This window comes from Oncorhynchus kisutch, linkage group LG7 (assembly GCF_002021735.2).
Source record: "Oncorhynchus kisutch isolate 150728-3 linkage group LG7, Okis_V2, whole genome shotgun sequence".
Taxonomy (NCBI): Eukaryota; Metazoa; Chordata; class Actinopteri; order Salmoniformes; family Salmonidae; genus Oncorhynchus; species Oncorhynchus kisutch.
In genome coordinates this window covers 37,227,312-37,245,051 of record NC_034180.2, presented here as the reverse complement: position 1 = coordinate 37,245,051, position 17,740 = coordinate 37,227,312, and the positions used below count along the sequence as shown (strand labels likewise).

At 42.5% G+C, this 17,740-nt stretch overlaps 3 protein-coding genes across 4 annotated transcripts; all 3 read left to right on the top strand.

Annotated features, from left to right (window-relative positions):
• The first annotated feature begins 1,709 nt into the window (after positions 1 to 1,709).
• gale (UDP-galactose-4-epimerase) lies at positions 1,710 to 7,334 on the top strand. 2 transcript variants are annotated; one of them, XM_020488194.2, is made up of 11 exons: positions 1,710 to 1,888; positions 3,379 to 3,512; positions 3,724 to 3,839; positions 4,033 to 4,146; positions 4,427 to 4,603; positions 4,755 to 4,868; positions 5,727 to 5,793; positions 5,953 to 6,038; positions 6,177 to 6,254; positions 6,473 to 6,587; positions 6,952 to 7,334. In XM_020488194.2, the coding sequence occupies exons 2-11, from the start codon at positions 3,392 to 3,394 to the stop codon at positions 7,017 to 7,019; spliced, it is 1,056 nt and encodes a 351-aa protein (XP_020343783.1). In that variant the 5' UTR covers positions 1,710 to 1,888; positions 3,379 to 3,391; the 3' UTR covers positions 7,020 to 7,334. The 2 variants fall into 2 exon arrangements, with proteins under 2 accessions (XP_020343783.1, XP_020343784.1); XM_020488195.2 differs by having other exon boundaries at positions 1,720 to 1,888; positions 3,383 to 3,512.
• Positions 7,335 to 7,461: 127 nt separating this feature from the next.
• Positions 7,462 to 12,061, top strand: zbtb8a (zinc finger and BTB domain containing 8A). The gene is made up of 4 exons (XM_020487169.2): positions 7,462 to 8,119; positions 9,833 to 10,692; positions 10,787 to 10,956; positions 11,067 to 12,061. Exons 1-4 carry the CDS (start codon positions 8,055 to 8,057, stop codon positions 11,385 to 11,387), a joined length of 1,416 nt encoding a protein of 471 aa, XP_020342758.1. The 5' UTR covers positions 7,462 to 8,054; the 3' UTR covers positions 11,388 to 12,061.
• Positions 12,062 to 12,864: 803 nt separating this feature from the next.
• On the top strand, positions 12,865 to 16,158 carry LOC109894591 (hydroxymethylglutaryl-CoA lyase, mitochondrial-like). The gene is made up of 9 exons (XM_020488193.2): positions 12,865 to 13,000; positions 13,281 to 13,370; positions 13,603 to 13,710; positions 13,911 to 14,006; positions 14,225 to 14,373; positions 14,542 to 14,605; positions 14,774 to 14,962; positions 15,073 to 15,198; positions 15,460 to 16,158. Exons 1-9 carry the CDS (start codon positions 12,902 to 12,904, stop codon positions 15,559 to 15,561), a joined length of 1,023 nt encoding a protein of 340 aa, XP_020343782.1. The 5' UTR covers positions 12,865 to 12,901; the 3' UTR covers positions 15,562 to 16,158.
• The last annotated feature ends 1,582 nt before the right edge of the window (positions 16,159 to 17,740 follow it).

Below are 17,740 nucleotides of genomic sequence, written 5' to 3'. Positions count from 1 at the left end.
AAATCCTTTCGGTTGTATCATCCCTCTCTCTCCCCTTGTCTCAGAGCCACACTCTCTAATGGGGCAGTGGGACATTGCTGGGTCGGGCAACTTTTCGTGTACGTCAGTGAATCTGTCTGCATTTTGGGAATAGATGGGAAAGAGTGTTACTTAATATCAGTTGTACTGTGCAATTTTGAAACATGTTTTTTTTTCTTATTTGTTAAAGAAATTGTTTTAGGCCTACAAACAAAGAGGCATTGTTCTGCCTTGAGGGTTCGTGTTTCATTAGCGAAGACCCACTGGGCACAGATGTCAATTTAATAATGTTTATTCCACATTGGTTCAATGTAATTTCATGGAAATTACGTGGAAACAACATTGATTCTATCAGTGTGTACCCATTGGGGAGAGTATCAACAAGCTTATAAATGTATTGTGGTGTGTGTGTGTGTGTGTGTGTGTGTGTGTGTGTGTGTGTGTGTGTGTGTGTGTGTGTGTGTGTGTGTGTGTGTGTGTGTGTGTGTGTGTGTGTGTGTGTGTGTGTGTGTGTGTGTGTGTGTGTGTGTGTGTGTGTGTGTGTGTGTTCTTCGATGGATTTTTATAATTAGCGGGTATCGGCCTTAATCTGCTCTGCATGTTCTACGTTGTACACTGAGGATATTTTTGCAGAATTCTGCATGCAGAGTTTCAATTTGGTGTTTGTCCCATTTAGTTCATTCTTGTTTGGTGAGCGGACCCCAGACCTCACAACCATAAAGACCATGGGTTCTACAACTGATTCAAGTATTCCTAGCCAGATCTTAATTGGTATGTCAAATTTGATGTTCCTTTTGATGGCATCGAAGGCCCTTCTTACCTTGTGGATAAACTCCCATATCTATTGGGCGAAATACCACAGTGTGCAATCACAGCAGCAAGATTTGTGAGCTTTTGCCACAAGAAAACGGCAACAAGTGACGAACAACCCATATTTTTATTTTTATTTATTTTCCATTTTGTACTTTAAGTATTTGCACATTGTTACAACACTGTGTATCGACATATTATGACATTTCAAATGTCTTTATTCTTTTGGAACTTTATGAGTGTGATGTTTACAGTTCATTTTGTATTGTTTATTTCACTTTTGTTTATTCTTTACTTCACTTGCTTTGGCAATGCCAAAATTGAAATTGAATTGAGAGAGAGGGAGCGAGAGAGAGGAAGGGTTGAATTGTTAGACTTTTTTCTGAAGTTTCCATGCCTTAAATGTGGGCATAGATAGGTACATCTGGCCTCTGGCCAATAGTGCCCCAAGCTCTCTGCCACCACAGTCACTGTACTGTCTAATAGTCAAAGGCGTGGTTTCCATCGAGTGATTTCTGACGTCGGAGCATGTGAGGCTTCCTTGTTTGACGCCATTCACGTATCAGTGCCAGGAAGTTAGCGCAAGTGGTCCGTAGATTTTCTAACTGAACGGGGTGACTTTACAAAAATAAAAGTCCTCTCTGATAAATAGAAAATAGACCGTATTTCTGTAAGTCAAATATTATAATTTCTGATAATACAATTATAACATCTTAAGTCTCCACGAAGAGAAAGCTCTACTGTAGGAATATATGTTTAAATAGTCATGAGGAGGAACAAAAAAGTGAATATGATTAAATCCAGTAAACATGGCTTTTATTTTGAGAAAAAAAAAACAGCTATACGCTACCGGATGTAGTATCTGATTGTTCTGACTTAACACAGCTCCACGTCTCTCTCTGAACAGGAAGCAAGAAATATGTCAAAACAGGACAGGGAGAGACGTCCCTTGTTTCAGGTGATAGCTTAATTCTGTCAAAGCAGTCCTTTACACACTCCTATATTCTTCGGACGTCTTCCTTCCCGGGAATACAATTAATTTGGTGTAAAGGACGTACAAGTAAGTATTTTCATTCATGAATGATTTTCTGGGTGAATGACAGCGTTAGGATTTATCCAGTGATGACAGTTTAGCAATAACTAAAATCAGAAGAGTTGAATGAATGTTTACTTGTTTACTGCCGCTATAAACTGTATAATGGATTTAAGACTTTAGTGGCAGATGACTTATTACAGACAGGATTGAGAGAGTCAAGCATAACATAGCAGTCCAATGACATTTTATAACTGACTGATTATGCTGATGTGTCTCCTTGATGTCAGGAAATGCACAAAAAAAGGCCAGGAATCAGTCATATTCCAGATCATGTTCAATGCATCTACAGTGTAATCTGATATTAGGGACACTGGCAATGTTCAAGAGGATCAAAACCGTAACGTCTCATGGGTAAATTGTGACTGACTGACGGATCTACAAATAATAATGAGTAGTTATTTATGATGTAAAGTTATAAATATAAATAGGTTTGTAGATCGGTCAGTCAGTCACAATTTACCCATGATACATTATGGTTTTTATCCTCTCGAACACAGCCTCTCTTTACTGCACCAATGTTATCTTTTCATACTCTATATCCTGGTCGAACAGGTGCACTGAATGGTGACGTGGGACTGGGTGGGGTGGGGGACTGAAATTGAATAGCCAAACCGCATACCTCTTAAAAAAATTCTAGCTTGACAAGCCCTCCAGGTTTTATGGGTTGCTCTCTTAGACAAAAGGTAACCTGGGCTGTTCCTGAAATACTATTACAGTCTAATGAAAATCAGATGAAATCAAAGTTTATTGGTTGTGTACACAGTTTGTGTTACATCACAAACAAAAATATAAACGCAACATGCAAAAATGTCAAAGATTTGACTGAGTTACAGTGAAATAAATTAAATTTAAATAAATTCATTAGACCCTAATCTAGGGATTTCACACGACTGGGCAGGGGTTCCGCCATAGGAACATAGGAGGGCATAGGCCCAGCACTTGGGAGCCAGGCCCAGCCAATCATGAGTTTTTTCCATGAAAGGGCTTTGTTACAGACAGAAATACTCCTCTGTCTGTAATACCAACACTTTACGTTGGGTTTATATTTTTGTTCTGTGTAGCTCCTAACAATGCAGTAAAATGTCAAACAATTCAAATGTATGGGAAAAAATACAAGAAATTAAGAATGGTGGGGCAAATCTGATTTAACAAGCCAAATAGCACTGTAGCAGTAATCAAATGCAATCTATACGTATGTACACTGGGAGAAATTACACAAGATGAGCAGGGAACATAAACTCTCTTAAGGGTTAGTGCATTCCTATAATCACACCATGAGTTGTTCATCATAAAACATGCTCCTCCGCATTTGTTTTTCCTGCAAAGCTCTAGTCAGACATTGATCTTTAGGATTTCAATAAGGTCGATCTGAACACGTCTCTAGTATGTTGCTGTGTCCACTAATGTTGTTGTCATGTGTGTTGCTGTTGTGTGATGTGTTCTGTCTTTGTAAGGCAGGCATTCAGGATGGCACAGAAGGTCCTGGTGACTGGGGGAGGAGGCTACATCGGCAGCCACTGTGTGGTGGAACTGATTGAGGCAGGATTCTGCCCCGTGGTCATAGATAACTTCAGCAATGCTGTCCGAGGTAAGTGTCCTTAGTTTGCCCGGCGTAACTTTGAGAGTGATAGTGATGTAACGCACGTTATCTGTTTGACAGTTACTGTTTGTTTTGGGTGAGAACAGTTACAGTAAAGGTGTGTGTGTGTGTGTGTGTGTGTGTGTGTGTGTGTGTGTGTTTGTGTGTGTGCACATGCATGTGTGTTGATCATTGTTCCACATCCTGATGTTTTATGGAGGAGAAGGAGATGTCCCTGAGAGCCTGCGGAGGATAGAGAAGATCCTGGACACCAGCATTGAGTTCCATGAGCTGGACCTGCTGGACCGCCCAGGCTTGGAGAAGCTTTTCAAACAGGTTAGAAACTACACTCATCCCTGCTGAACAGTGTTCCAATGCATTTGCTTTAACTAGGCACCAGAGTTTTACTCTTCAGGTCATGTGTTCCGGGACAGCTCCTGGCCCTATTATTAGTTTTGCTCAAGACATCACTCACCTTTTGTCTTTATTAAGTGTTTACTTGTTTGTCTCTGTCTTAATGTCTTAACAGCATTCATTCAGTGCTGTAATGCATTTTGCTGGTCTGAAAGCGGTGGGTGAGTCAGTTGAGCAGCCATTGAGGTACTATCAGGTTAACCTCACTGCAACCATGAACTTGCTTGAGGTAAGTTAGAACACCCCAATCTCAGCTTGCCTTGCATCATTTGAAGTGACCTATTCTGTAATGGCTGCTTTCCGAGAACTGCTACCTAAGTGCATGGGTGCCGGTGTGTATTGATTGTCTTTTATTTATGACCAGCTACTAATGTTTACACGATGCTTGCAATAATCTCAACCAACCTCGGGATGTTAGTCTGTATGCTTAAGCGTGTGTGCTTTAGATTGCTGTCTCAACGGCTGCTGTCCGTGTGTGTGTGTCGTGTGTGCATCTGCATGTCTCCCAGGTGATGCAGACTCATGGCGTGCACAATCTGGTCTTCAGCAGCTCAGCCACGGTGTATGGAGACCCCCAGCGGCTTCCCATAGATGAACAGCACCCTGTTGGGGGGTGCACCAACCCCTATGGCAAGACCAAGTACTTCATAGAGGAGATGATTATGGACCAGTGTAAGGCAGAGAAGGTACTGTACCTACCCCAGGCTCTCTATTCTTCAACACACACCCTGACCATCTGTCACATACATCCCATGCATGACATGATGTCCTGAATAACAGTTTGTATAACAACGTGTATAATGATAATAATGCCCATACTACTTAATGTATTCCCAGGACTGGAACTCGGTGCTGCTGCGGTATTTCAACCCCATTGGGGCTCACTCCTCTGGGCTCATCGGAGAAGACCCTCAGGGCATCCCCAACAACCTGCTACCCTATGTCGCCCAGGTAACCACAAATAATGTTTATCCACCATGAATGATGTGGTATCCCACTTTGAACTATTGCTTTTCTAATTTCTGTTATTTTCACCGGGATGTAGTTTTGTACTCTGAACAAAAAATATAAACGCAACATGTAAAGTGTTGGTCCCATGTTTCATGAGCTGAAATAAAATAACCCAGAAATGTTCCATACGCACAAAAAGCTTATTTCTCTCAAATGTTGTGCACAAATTTGTTTACATCCCTGTTAATGAGCATTTCTCCTTTGCCAAGATAATCAATCCACCTGACAGGTGTGGCATATCAAGAAGCTGATTAAACAGCATGATCATTACACGTGTACGCAATGCCACAGATATCTCAACTTTTGAGACTTCAGGAAGAGCTGTTGCCAGATGATTTAATGTTAATTTCTCTCCCATATGCCACCTACAACCTCGTTTTAGAGAATTTGGCAGCACATCCAACCGGCCTCGCAACCGCAGACCACGTGTATGGCGTGGTGTTTTGCGAGTGGTTTGCTGACGCCAAGGTTGTGAACAGAGTGCCCCCATGGTATCAGGGGGGTTATGGTATGGGCAGGCATAAGCTACAGACAACAAACACAATTGCATTTTATCAATGGCAATTTGAATGCACAGAAATACCATGACGAGATCCTTAGGCCTATTGTGAGGCCCATTTTCTTTTAAGGTATCGGTGACCAACAGATGCATATCTGTATTCTCAGTCATGTGAAATCCATAGATTAGGGGCTAATGAATTGAATTAAATTGACTGATTTCCTTATGAACTGTAACTCGGTAAAATCTTTGAAATTGACTTAACTTTAGGTGCTGTGGCTCTCTCTTCTCTAACCTAGGTTGCCATTGGTAGAAGAAAACACCTCAATGTGTTTGGGAATGACTACGACACTATTGATGGAACAGGTAATGATGACTGACTTTATGCTTAAAGAAAAAAGAGGGTTGATTGATATTCAATGCTGTTTTCAATCAATCAGTCATAACCTTGTCTGATGGTAAATGTCAAATCATATTTATTTTACAGAAATGCATCAAATTGTGAATAATCCTTCTTCTCTTTAGGGGTGCGAGATTACATCCATGTTGTGGATTTGGCCAAAGGACACATAGCTGCTCTCAAAAAACTGAAGGACAATTGTGGATGCAAAGTACAGTATACAGGCTGGCTTACCTGACCCCACTGTTATATGTTTCATGTGTCCTGTCTTTCCTCATTCATTCACAATTGCTCTTGTCTCATCCATTGTCTTATAGAAACATTACATTTTCCCCTCATCTCCCTCTAGGTGTATAACTTAGGAACAGGAACGGGTTACTCTGTGCTCCAGATGGTAAAGGCTATGGAGAAGGCCTCAGGGATAGAGGTGAGTGACTTGACCCTCTTTTAAAAACTTCAGAACCTTCATCCATCAGTATTCCTGTATTTTATATGTATTACTTCTTAATTACAGGAAATGGAATCCTTTTTAGGTCTTCATGTGTAGAAAGCAGCTACTTCAAGTGATACCTGTCTGACCGCTAATTTCAGACCAAACTATTTCACGTGGGGGTGGTTGTACTGTTATGATTGTCTTTGCCACAGATCATGTACCTGATTGCCCCCCGACGAGGAGGAGATGTAGCGTCCTGCTATGCTGACCCCCGTCTGGCTGAGAAAGAGCTGGGTTGGAAAGCTGACTTCAACCTGGAGAGAATGTGTAAGTAAACCTTTTTTGAACTACCTACCACTTGCTGTAACTGTTACTCTGAGTTTATACATCATTTGTCATCACACCACGACAGCCCCAGTCCTCAGCACAATCCTGATTCTATAGAGCATAATGTATAATGTATAATAATAATATGGGGCGGCAGGATGCCTAGCTGTTTAGAGCGTTGGGCCAGTAACTGAAAAGTTGCTGGTTCTAATCTCCGAGCCAATTAGGTGAAAAACTGTCAATGTGTCCTTGAGCAAGGCACGTAACCATAATTGCTCCTGTAAGTTACTCTGGATAAGATAAATTATCTTCTGCTAAATGACTAAAATGTAATAATGTCATGCCTCTGGTAATGTCTTCCAAGGTAAGGACCTGTGGCGCTGGCAGTCCAAAAACCCAACCGGATTCACCAGTAACGGCCCGTCTTCGTGAGATGTTAATCTCATTGAGTACCTTCTTCACTTCCTCCTAAATTACTGGGCCAAAGCAAAAAAAAATATCACATTCACACATGAAGAGACCTCAAGACAAAATGAATGATTTATATTTCATAATGATTTAATATTATGTTGTTGATTCCTTATAGCTACTTTCACTAAGACTATTCTCTAATGCTTAGATCAAAAATACCTGTTATCTGTTTGTCTTGTCATTTATACATATTGTCATAGACATGTTCTGTAATTATTTAATAGTTGACTCTATAGCCATAAAATGGGGAAATAAAGAAATTGTGTTTTGATTTCATTGGTGACCCTGGTAAGAGTTTATGTGTTGGTGGAGAGTATTTCTTGCTAATACTTGTATTTATTTAACTAGGCAAGTCAGTTAAGAACAAATTCTTATTTTCAATGACAGCCTAGGAACAGTGGGTTAACTGTCTGGCAGGACAACAGATTTGTACCTTGTCAGCTCGGGGATTTGAACTTGCAACCTTCCGGCTACTAGTCCAATGCTCTAACCACTAGGCTACCCTGCCTCCCGGTAATAAAAGGAGTATAAATACAGGAGTAATAAAGGCCAAGTTCACAAATTTTGTTGAACAATATTTATTTGTTATTTTTATTGATTATTTGTTTTAAATTTTGATTTATCAGGGGCCGCTGCAGCACCTTCAGCACCATACTTCCTGCGGCTATGGGATAGGCTATGTTTTTGAAACAAATAATCTGTTCAAATTGTGTTTTAAACAAAAATTAGGAGGATCAGGTATTTTGGGAATGTTACTATTTCAATACTTTCCCATTTCAAGGCCAAAAAAGGCGAGTATAGTCTCTAAAAGGGGCACTTGTACTTTAAGTGGCTCCTTCGCCCTCGGGCGCTCAGTTAAACACCCACGTCAGCACTGCTGTTTTTTCTCGGTCTATAAACGGGTTTCGGTCTTTAGGGCTGAGCAGGAAGTGGAGCGAATGTGTACCCCGAACCAGTAAAAGAAGGAGTAAAATTGCCAACTAAAAATAAAATAAAATGGCAATGGTGACAGAGATGGGGGCGAATTTGGCATATCGGGCAACGGGCGAACCAAATCACCTGTGAGTATCGATACCTTTGTCGTGGGTAGAGCATTGGCAGAAGCAGAGAGCGCGGGTAAGCAGTCTAGCCTATAGGGCGTAAGCGGGTCCTGCGGACATCGCTCGCCTGAGGAAAATGCACTAGGTTCCGCAGCACGGAAATTCTCTTCGCTGCTCATAGCCTACTGAGCTCTGGAGTTTGGGCATGAAAGGGGTGATCAATGGAACCAAAATCGGGTGTGAAGGTGATGCGGTCCGTTGACACCTGGGATATAACTATGATTCGTATTTGTTTGTGCATGATCGATTGAAGTCTACCATAATATCTCTATTTTACTGTAATTCCATTGTGCGGGAGCTGTAAGTGGGCGTCTCTCCTGCGCTCGCGCACAGGCACTGAAGCTACCCGATTTTATTTCGATGCGCTGTAGTAGCCTATTATTGTTCACAGTAATTTTAAGATATGGATGCGTAGATGCTTTTGAATTAAATGGTATATTGATTTATATATATTGGAGGGAATTAGTTCGTTGTTTTGATTTCTAGGGTATCCACTCCAACCGGGCGTTAAGTGGGCGCAGTGCTGCATGCAGCTCTTCGTGTATTCCATATATTTATTTTGAAATGCTGATTTAAAAAAAAACGTTATCAGCTAATTAGATATAAGTAATTAGGGATAAATACATGGCTAAACGAGAACATTTTGACATGGTTTTAAACAACCAAAACCTACAATAAATCCACAAAGCAAATATACCCACTGTGTATGAGAGCAGCACACATTCATAATGTCTCATTACTGTCATTTTCTATTTGTGAAGAGTTTTCTGGTGAGGGTTTATATTCTCCTGAGGGATGATTGCAGGGTTTCGTTACCCGATGGTGTCAGTGAGTCGGGTGTAGCCCCTCAGATAATAAAGCGCTTGATTGACGGCTGAGGCAACCACTCACGGAGCAGGTTGGGGACTAGTAGGCTGACTCTGAAGAGTTGGATCAATGGCGTATATAAACCCTGGATTGTATATTTATGTATTGGCCATTGAGAGGCTTTGAAGCCACGAGTCGGCCATATTGGCACTCCCTAGTAGGCCTAGTCCTCCATAGGAATGAATGGAATACTGCAGTATTTCAATTAAATGTTTCAAAGACTTAAATACATGTACTTTTGTCCATCTTTTTTTTTGCTGTGGTGGGGACAGTAACATTAGTAATCTAAAAAATATAATCCTTAAAGGAATTTAAAAAAAAAAACATCATTTACAGTTATTTTATTTGTATGTTTAGCTCACATAATATAGTTTAAAAGTATGGATTAAAATTAATGTTGCAAAAATTAATGTAGACATTAATAAAGTAATTACGATAGCTTTTTTTTTTACAAAGTGGGGGAGTGCCAAGATAGAGGCACAGTGGCTTCAACACAGCGCCCCACTAGTCATCTAGTGTGTATATAAATCATTGAGTTGGATTGGCTCCACCTAGAAAACAAAAGGCAGTCAGTGATGGTTACACAAGAGGATGAGAGTTGCACATTTTGGGGTGTATAATTGTTTTCATAAATAATTAATTGAATTCACTTTTATTTCAGTTTATCCTGGTGGTGTGAATTCATATTTGTATGTTGAATGATTTTACAATCCAGATCATGTGATCAGTCTCAATCATTTTCCTCTTTATTATAATTTTTGTGTGACATTATATTCACCTGTCACATATGTCTGTTGTGTGTTGCAGACAGGCCCAGCGGTGGTACCATACGGACATCACAGCCGATCACCAGAGCTATCTGCTGAAGCAGTTGGATAATCAGAGGCGTCAGGAGCTGTTCTGTGACTGCAACGTTCTGGTGGAGGGCCAGCTTTTCAAGGCCCACCGCAATGTCCTTTTCGGCAGCAGCGGCTACTTCCGTATGCTGCTTTCCCATGGGGCCGATGACAACGCTGAGCCGGTCAGCACCTCCTTCGAGGTCTTTAGCCCTGACACGTTCACCGTCATCCTGGACTTCATCTACTCTGGACAGCTGGACCTCTCCAGCCACAATGTGATCGAGGTGATGTCCGCTGCCAGCTACCTGCAGATGAACAACGTCATCAGCTACTGCAAGGACTTCATCAAGTCCTCCCTGGAGATCAGTGCCAAAGAGGATGATGTCCGCTACCTCAGCTTGTCTGAGAACAGCTATCCTCAGGCGGGTAGGGAGGACAACGCCATAGACCACCAAGCAGCCACCTCCACCAGCCCTCCCTCTGCCCTCTGGACCCACGACAGCTCCAGGCCCCAGTCCTCCAGGTACCTGGTGAAGGAGTTGGACCTGGATGCTGCAGTCCTGAAGCAGGATCTCAGCTCCCCTCAGCCCAGCCAGCAGCACAGCCCTGAGGTGGAGGTGCTGCCGGATGCAGAGGAGCCCCAGTTTGCCCGGCCTCGTGCGGAGCGCAGACGGAAAGGGGCTGGCAAGAGGAAACACTACTGCATGCGCTCCTCAACAGATGAGGCCCTGGCCATACAAGAGGCCCGGTCACAAACGGCACAGAAGGCAGACGAACTGTATGCCACTCTACCTACCATTGTGGGTGTTGTGGGACTCTTTAACAAAGGTGAGTGCGGTGATATTATTATTGACCCTTACTAATTATTAGGTTCTTAGGGTTAAAACAGGTTCTAATTAATGTCCCCCTAATCTCACTTTAGACCCTAACCCCTCCATGCGCTTCAAGTGCCCGTTCTGCACTCACACGGTCAAGAGGAAGGCAGACCTGAAGAGGCACCTGCGCTGTCACACGGGCGAGCGGCCGTATCCCTGCCAGGCCTGCAACAAACGCTTCACCCGCCTGGAGCACCTTCGCAGCCACTTTGAGACGGTGAGTCATCTAGGGCTAAAACATGGTGGGCAGATTTACAGGTGTAGACATTCTATTAGTGTTTTTCCTGTATAATTTCTCAATTTGTTTCCCTGATTGATGCTCTACAGATCCATCAGGCCAGGAAGCTGGTGTGCAGGAAGTGTAAGCGTCAGGTGACAGAGCAAAGTGGGCGGGTAGTGTGTGAGGGCTTGCGGCGCTACCGAATGTGTACTGAGTGCATCCAGGAGACGGGCTGTGAGGATCTGCCTATCGATGGCCTGGAGGGGGCTAGCGAGGAGCCTGCCCTGTTGCTGGGGGTGGACGGGGAGGAGGAGGATGGAGACACACAGAGGAGTTGGCTGGTAACCGATGATGACGACCTGGCAGAAGACTCAGGAGCTGACCTTATCATCCAGGAAGTGGAAGACAGCGATGAGGAGCTTCAGTGAAAGTGTGTGTGTGTGTGTGCGTGTGTGCTTGTGTGCTTGCTTGCTTGGGCACTTTTGTGTATGAGTGTCTGCTATATTTCTCAACGTTTATTGTCAGTGATTATATATAAATAAGCATCCACATTTTTAATGACTATTCATTGGAGAAAGTTATGTTGAATAATAATTGTTTATAACTGTAAATATTAGAATTTGTAATATAATAGACTGCTTTTATTCTGAACAAGATGTTTTCAAGCTTGTATTTTCAGTTTAATATGAAAAGAAAAAGTGTTTGATATTCAATGTACAATGTTACCATTTTGTTTGTCAGCTTTCATCTTTCTTTGCATCAAGAATATTAACATTAATATTAACAATATTATTTCCAGCCAAATACTCCTCACACCTTTTGATGTTAGTGAGGATTTTAAGGGACGTCAAAGGGAAGTCAGTGGTGTTTATATATGTTTGCCAATGCCTTTCATGTTAAGTCAACTACAGTGGACAGTGTTTGCACGTTTTTGTGTAGAGAATGTTTTACTCTTAATTGTTTACTATTAATTGTTTGTTTTTATTTACAAATGAATTACTACACATTATTTTGACCATGATTATTGTTGATGTATCATTCATGTTTATTTATTATCTTTTATACTTATTTTACACACATAAAATTTATATTTTTATAAGAATTCCAAGTTGACTTTGTTTTATTGATTCATCAGGAAATGTCTTTCAATTTGAGTTTGATTATCTATGGTGGAGTCTAGGGCCATATTGCGGCTGTTCTCATATTGCGGCTCACAAATGTTTTATAATGTTGTAAACCATTTGAACCAAAGTCAAAATAAAGGTTACGAGATAGAATAAAACATTAAAGTTAAAGACACTACAGTCACTCCCGTTCATGATGTAACTTCGCTTTCCAATATCCTTTTCAAAACAATTTGAGGTGTTTCAAGTCAACTTTACACCTGGTGCAAATGTAGGCTATATCTGGGCTGGTCAGTAGGTGGCAGTAATGTACTACTTTTTTTGTGGAGTAGAGTACCAGCAGAAGAAATTGTTGTATGCTGATGCAGTGAAGAAAGTACAGTAGGATGGGTCAAAAGGTGAGGAATCCTGAGAGTATACGAGATTTGACTTCAGAAGAGTTACAGGGTGTGTTGAGTGGTGGTGTCCCGTCCTCCCAGGCCATTGGCATGGTGCAGGAGTAGATAGGGTCAAAGTAGTGGAATGGGGTAGTGAGTTAACTGCAGAGAATAACCTGGGTGTATGAGACATTACTGCAGAAGACGTAATGGGGTGGTGATTAGAATGTTTAGGAAATAGTGGTATATAGGTGTAGGGTTAGTTGGTGGCGCATTTTTTTCCTAAGAACAGGAATAATGAAGATAATTTAACGTAGGTAGGCCGGGGCTGGCCTCACACTTCAGTACAGTAGGTGGCGGTGTATGCACGTTAAAGTTGGATGCTATCTGCCAACCCAATCCCAAAGAAGAAATTTACGTCACTGCTAAGGCTGGACGAACATGGCGGCTGTCATGAGATTTGTCAACAGAAGCACCTTTGGTTCTAGAATGGGTCATCAATGTTTATCCTTCAGTTGTTCAGCAGCAGTGGCGAAATCAGTAAGTCCGTGTGTTTTCTTTCTTCAACGTCTCTCCAGTGCAGTGGCTTGTTTTTTTAAATAATTTTTTTATTTGATAAACACAAGTGCCTGTTATTACCCTAATTTAGCTAGCTAAGATTACTACAGTACTAGCTAACTGTTGGTTAAAATGTGTGTGAAATACTCTATTTTGGTATAACGAGCAATGTCATAGCCATAATGTGGTGCGTGTATGTGTGTTTACTTGTAGTTAGCTACGTGTACGTGTACTGTCTCACACTTACCTCTGTTGTTGACAGGTTCAGGTTGGTGCATCTGCAGGGAAGGCTCTCCCACAGAGGGTAAAGATAGTGGAGGTTGGACCCAGAGATGGTCTTCAGAATGAAAAGGTGTAGTAGTATTCCACATTATTAGGATTTTATGCTTTTTTTTGCTGAGTCCACCGGTGAATTACATATTTTTTTGTGGTGCATTGAATAGAGCAGGTGTGGCTGGGTGGGCGTCGCTCAAACTCATGAGGAACCAGGAAGTATTTTTACAGTTCTGGGGAACTGTGTCAAAAGTCACCTGTTGCAGATGTTATTGTCATAACTCATGTCTCTCTCCTACTGTCCCTGTTAGACTCTTGTCCCTACTGAAGTTAAGATTCACCTGATTGACATGCTCTCAGAGGCAGGCCTTCCTGTCATTGAAGCCACAAGCTTTGTCTCTCCAGAATGGGTCCCACAGGTGAGCTTACTAGAGTGTTTTGTTTACTCAACAACATGTCCTTTCACATTGTATATTCCAGATCATCACTGAATATCGGTGTCCATGTGACGACCATAGTTTGCTTTACAGATGTGTATTATGGATACTGTATTCATTCAACTATGAAAATAGTTGCAATTGCATCATTTGTGATGTGTCCTGTCCCTCCTGATTGACAGATGGCCGACCAGGTAGAGGTGATGAAGGGGATCAACAGACGGCCTGGTGTGTCCTATCCCGTACTGACCCCCAACCTCAAGGGCTTCCAGGCAGCTGTACATACCTCTGATTGGCTCCATGCACCTGTTTACTGTGCTTACTGTGTCACCTCAACATCAAATAGACACATAACAGAAACACAGAGATGTTTGAGTAACTCATGTAACTCAGTAACGTAATAATTCCATCAAAGCTAATTATGAAACCATTGTAAGCACTGTGGTATTTTTAGACTGTAGGTATTGAGCAAGTATGTTGCTGGTTATTTTCTCAGGTGAAGGCAGGAGCAGCAGAGGTGGCCATATTTGGCGCTGCTTCTGAGCTGTTTAGTAAGAAGAACATCAACTGCTCTGTGGATGAGAGCCTGCAGCGCTTTGAGGAGGTCACCAAAGCAGCCAAAGAGGCCGGTGTGCGAGTCAGAGGGTAAGATTGACAGACAGACATAGGGAGAGGCAGAGGAAGAAAATGGGAGCGGTCGTGATTTTCAATGGGAAAGTCTGTCAAATGCTGTAGGGTTGTTTACAGTTCTCTAAGACGTCATGTTGTTTGACTCCAGGGCATCAGTCTCACCTCCTTGCTCTGTTCCCTCAGGTATGTGTCATGTGTGCTGGGATGCCCATATGAGGGCCAGGTGTCACCAGACAAAGTGGCTCAGGTGAGTTCCTCTGACTCAGACCAAGCCCAGCATTCTATTACTTGGCACTGAGAACTGTCTCTTCATCTTCCCATATAAATGTAATTATACTCCAAATAGATGTTATTAACAGTGTCGTAGAGGTTTAAACCTGCTTGAAGATTTCACCTGTTGCTTTCTCTAATGCAGGTAGCCAAGCGTCTGTATTCCATGGGTTGCTATGAGATCTCTCTGGGCGACACCATAGGTGTGGGTACACCGGGCGGCATGGCTGAGTTGCTGGAGGCAGTGAGCAGGGAGGTGCCTGTTGACGCCTTGGCAGTCCACTGCCATGACACCTATGGTCAGGCTCTGGCCAACATCCTCATCGCCCTGCAGGTACTGCACAGTAAGACCTGAAACTGAGTGCAATATAGAGGACTCCTCTGATTTGGTGTATAAAAAGTACTGCAATACTTTTGGCATGAAGATGTTGTTTGTTTTTGCAGATGGGCATCAGCGTTGTGGACTCATCTGTGGCTGGCCTGGGCGGGTGTCCATATGCACAAGGGGCTTCTGGGAATGTGGCCACAGAGGATGTGGTGTACATGCTGCATGGACTCGGCATTCAGACGGTGAGAATTCACCTCTTCCCACTCTTTCTTTATCAGTCTCCCTCTTTCACTTCCCCCCTCAGTCCAATAGTCTGGCAATCTGTTACGAGAAAATGTTCTACTTCCTGTGTATTGAAAAATGAATTGTCTTCAGTGTTTACTTTTAACACAACACGTTTGACCTGGAGGAGTCCCAGTTCCCTTTTTAAACTGGTCAGTACACATGTAAAGTTCCCTGTTTCAGTGTGTGACTCTGTTGTCCTCCTTCTCCCTCTGTCTAAGGGAGTGGACCTGCCCAAGCTGATGGATGCTGGAGCGTTCATCTGTCGTTCCCTGAACAGAAAGACTAGCTCTAAAGTGGCCCAGGCAACCTGCAAACTCTGAACCTGGCTCTACGAAGGCCTATAAGAGGGATGTCACAAATGATACCTACAGACATAGCCAGAAGGCATTACCAAGGCAAGGCACACACACACCTGTGCCACTTAGGTGTAAAATACTTTTATTTAGCTGTAGGTAAAAGCGGTTGTAAGAACTGTGTGTGTTCCGTTATTTGATATAAGTCAAGTACCTTTCTTATAAATGAAAACATCCAAATAGTTGGAAAGCCTTGCTCAAGTGGTGCCTTCTCATTCTTCTCATGTCCTCCATACACCTGGTGCCTTGTCCTTATTTGTCAATCTTCATGTTCAGCCAGCTGTTGGAACTGTGGCTAAGGGATGAGTAATGCCAGTATATTGCAGTAGGTATCTAAAACAGACCTTGATGTTTGCAGAGTGGAATAGAAAACAGATCTATTGATGAGAATCAACAAATTGATTTATATTATGGGACAGGGAGTCACAGGATTTCGCCATTGTGTTGTCATGTTTGTTGTCATCTTCCAAATCTTCCGACTATCCTTACTTGAAAACCACTTGGGATTTGCAAACCTACCATATTAGGGCAGTAAAGTCCATCATTCCAGCAGTTGGAATAGAATTTTAATGTTTTCGTCTGTTTAATTCTTGGTTTTGGTGTGTCTCATTTGTGAATGTAAATATTTATTGTAAAAGGTTGCACTTCTGAAATGACGCTGTTAGAAAGGTTTATCATAAATCTAAGGAAGTTAAATTCTTTGCTGTATTTAAATAAATAAAAAACTCTTTAATGAATGTGTTATGCATATTTAATTGAACAAATGGCATTGTGCATTTACACAGCCAGTGTCTGTGACACAGCTACGGAAGTGTAGCCGAAATATGACATGATGAAGCATGACACTGCCTACCCAACCAGGACAGAGATGAATCACCTAGAGTTCTGGTGAGTTTATAACACTAGACTAGTTGAGGAATCCACATTGGTTGCGGCAGGTAGCCTAGTGGTTAGAGCATTGGGCCAGTAACCAAAATGTTGCTAGATCGAATCCCTGAGCTGACAAGGTAAAAAGCTGCCGTTCTGCCCCTGAACAACCCACAACTTCTTATTTTAGGCTCCTCTGTCCTCTACTCGTTACCTGTATTAATGGCACCTGTTTGAACTTGTTATCAGTACAAAAGACACCTGTCCACAACCTCAAACAGTCACACTCCAAACTCCACTATGGCCAAGACCAAAGAGCTGTCAAAGGACACCAGAAACAAAATTGTAGACCTGCACCAGGCTGGGAAGACTGATTCTGCAATAGGTAAGTAGCTTGGTTTGAAGAAATCAACTGTGGGAGCAATTATTAGGAAATGGAAGACATACAAGACCACTGATAATCTCCCTCGATCTGGGGCTCCACGCAAGATCTCACCCCGTGGGGTCAAAATAATCACAAGAACGGTGAGCAAAAATCCCAGAACCACACGGGGGGGCCTAGTGAATGACCTGCAGAGAGCTGGGACCAAAGTAACAAAGCCTACCATCAGTAACACACTACACCGCCAGGGACTCAAATCCTGCAGTGCCAGACGTGTCCCCCTGTTTAAGGCAGTACATGTCCAGGCCCGTCTGAAGTTTGCTTGAGAGCATTTGGATGATCCAGAAGAAGATTGGGAGAATGTCGTATGGTCAGATGAAACCAAAATATAACTTTTTGGTAAAAACTCAACTCGTCGTGTTTGGAGGACAAAGAATGAGTTGCATCTAAAGAACACCATACCTACTGTTAAGCATGGGGGTGGAAACATCATGCTTTGGGGCTGTTTTTCTGCAAAGGGACCAGGACGACTGATCCGTGTAAAGGAAAGAATGAATGGGGCCATGTATCGTGAGATTTTGAGTGAAAACTTACTTCCATCAGCAAGGGCATTGAAGATGAAACGTGGCTGGGTCTTTCAGCATGACAATGATCCCAAACACACCGCCCGGGCAACGAAGGAGTGGCTTCGTAAGAAGCATTTCAAGGTCCTGGAGTGGCCTCGCCAGTCTCCAGATCTCAACCCCATAGAAAATCTTTGGAGGGAGTTGAAAGTCCGTGTTGCCCAGCAACAGTCCCAAAACATCACTGTTCTAGAGGAGATCTGCATGGAGGAATGGGCCAAAATACCAGCAACAGTGTGTGAAAACCTTGTGAAGACTTTCAGAAAATGTTTGA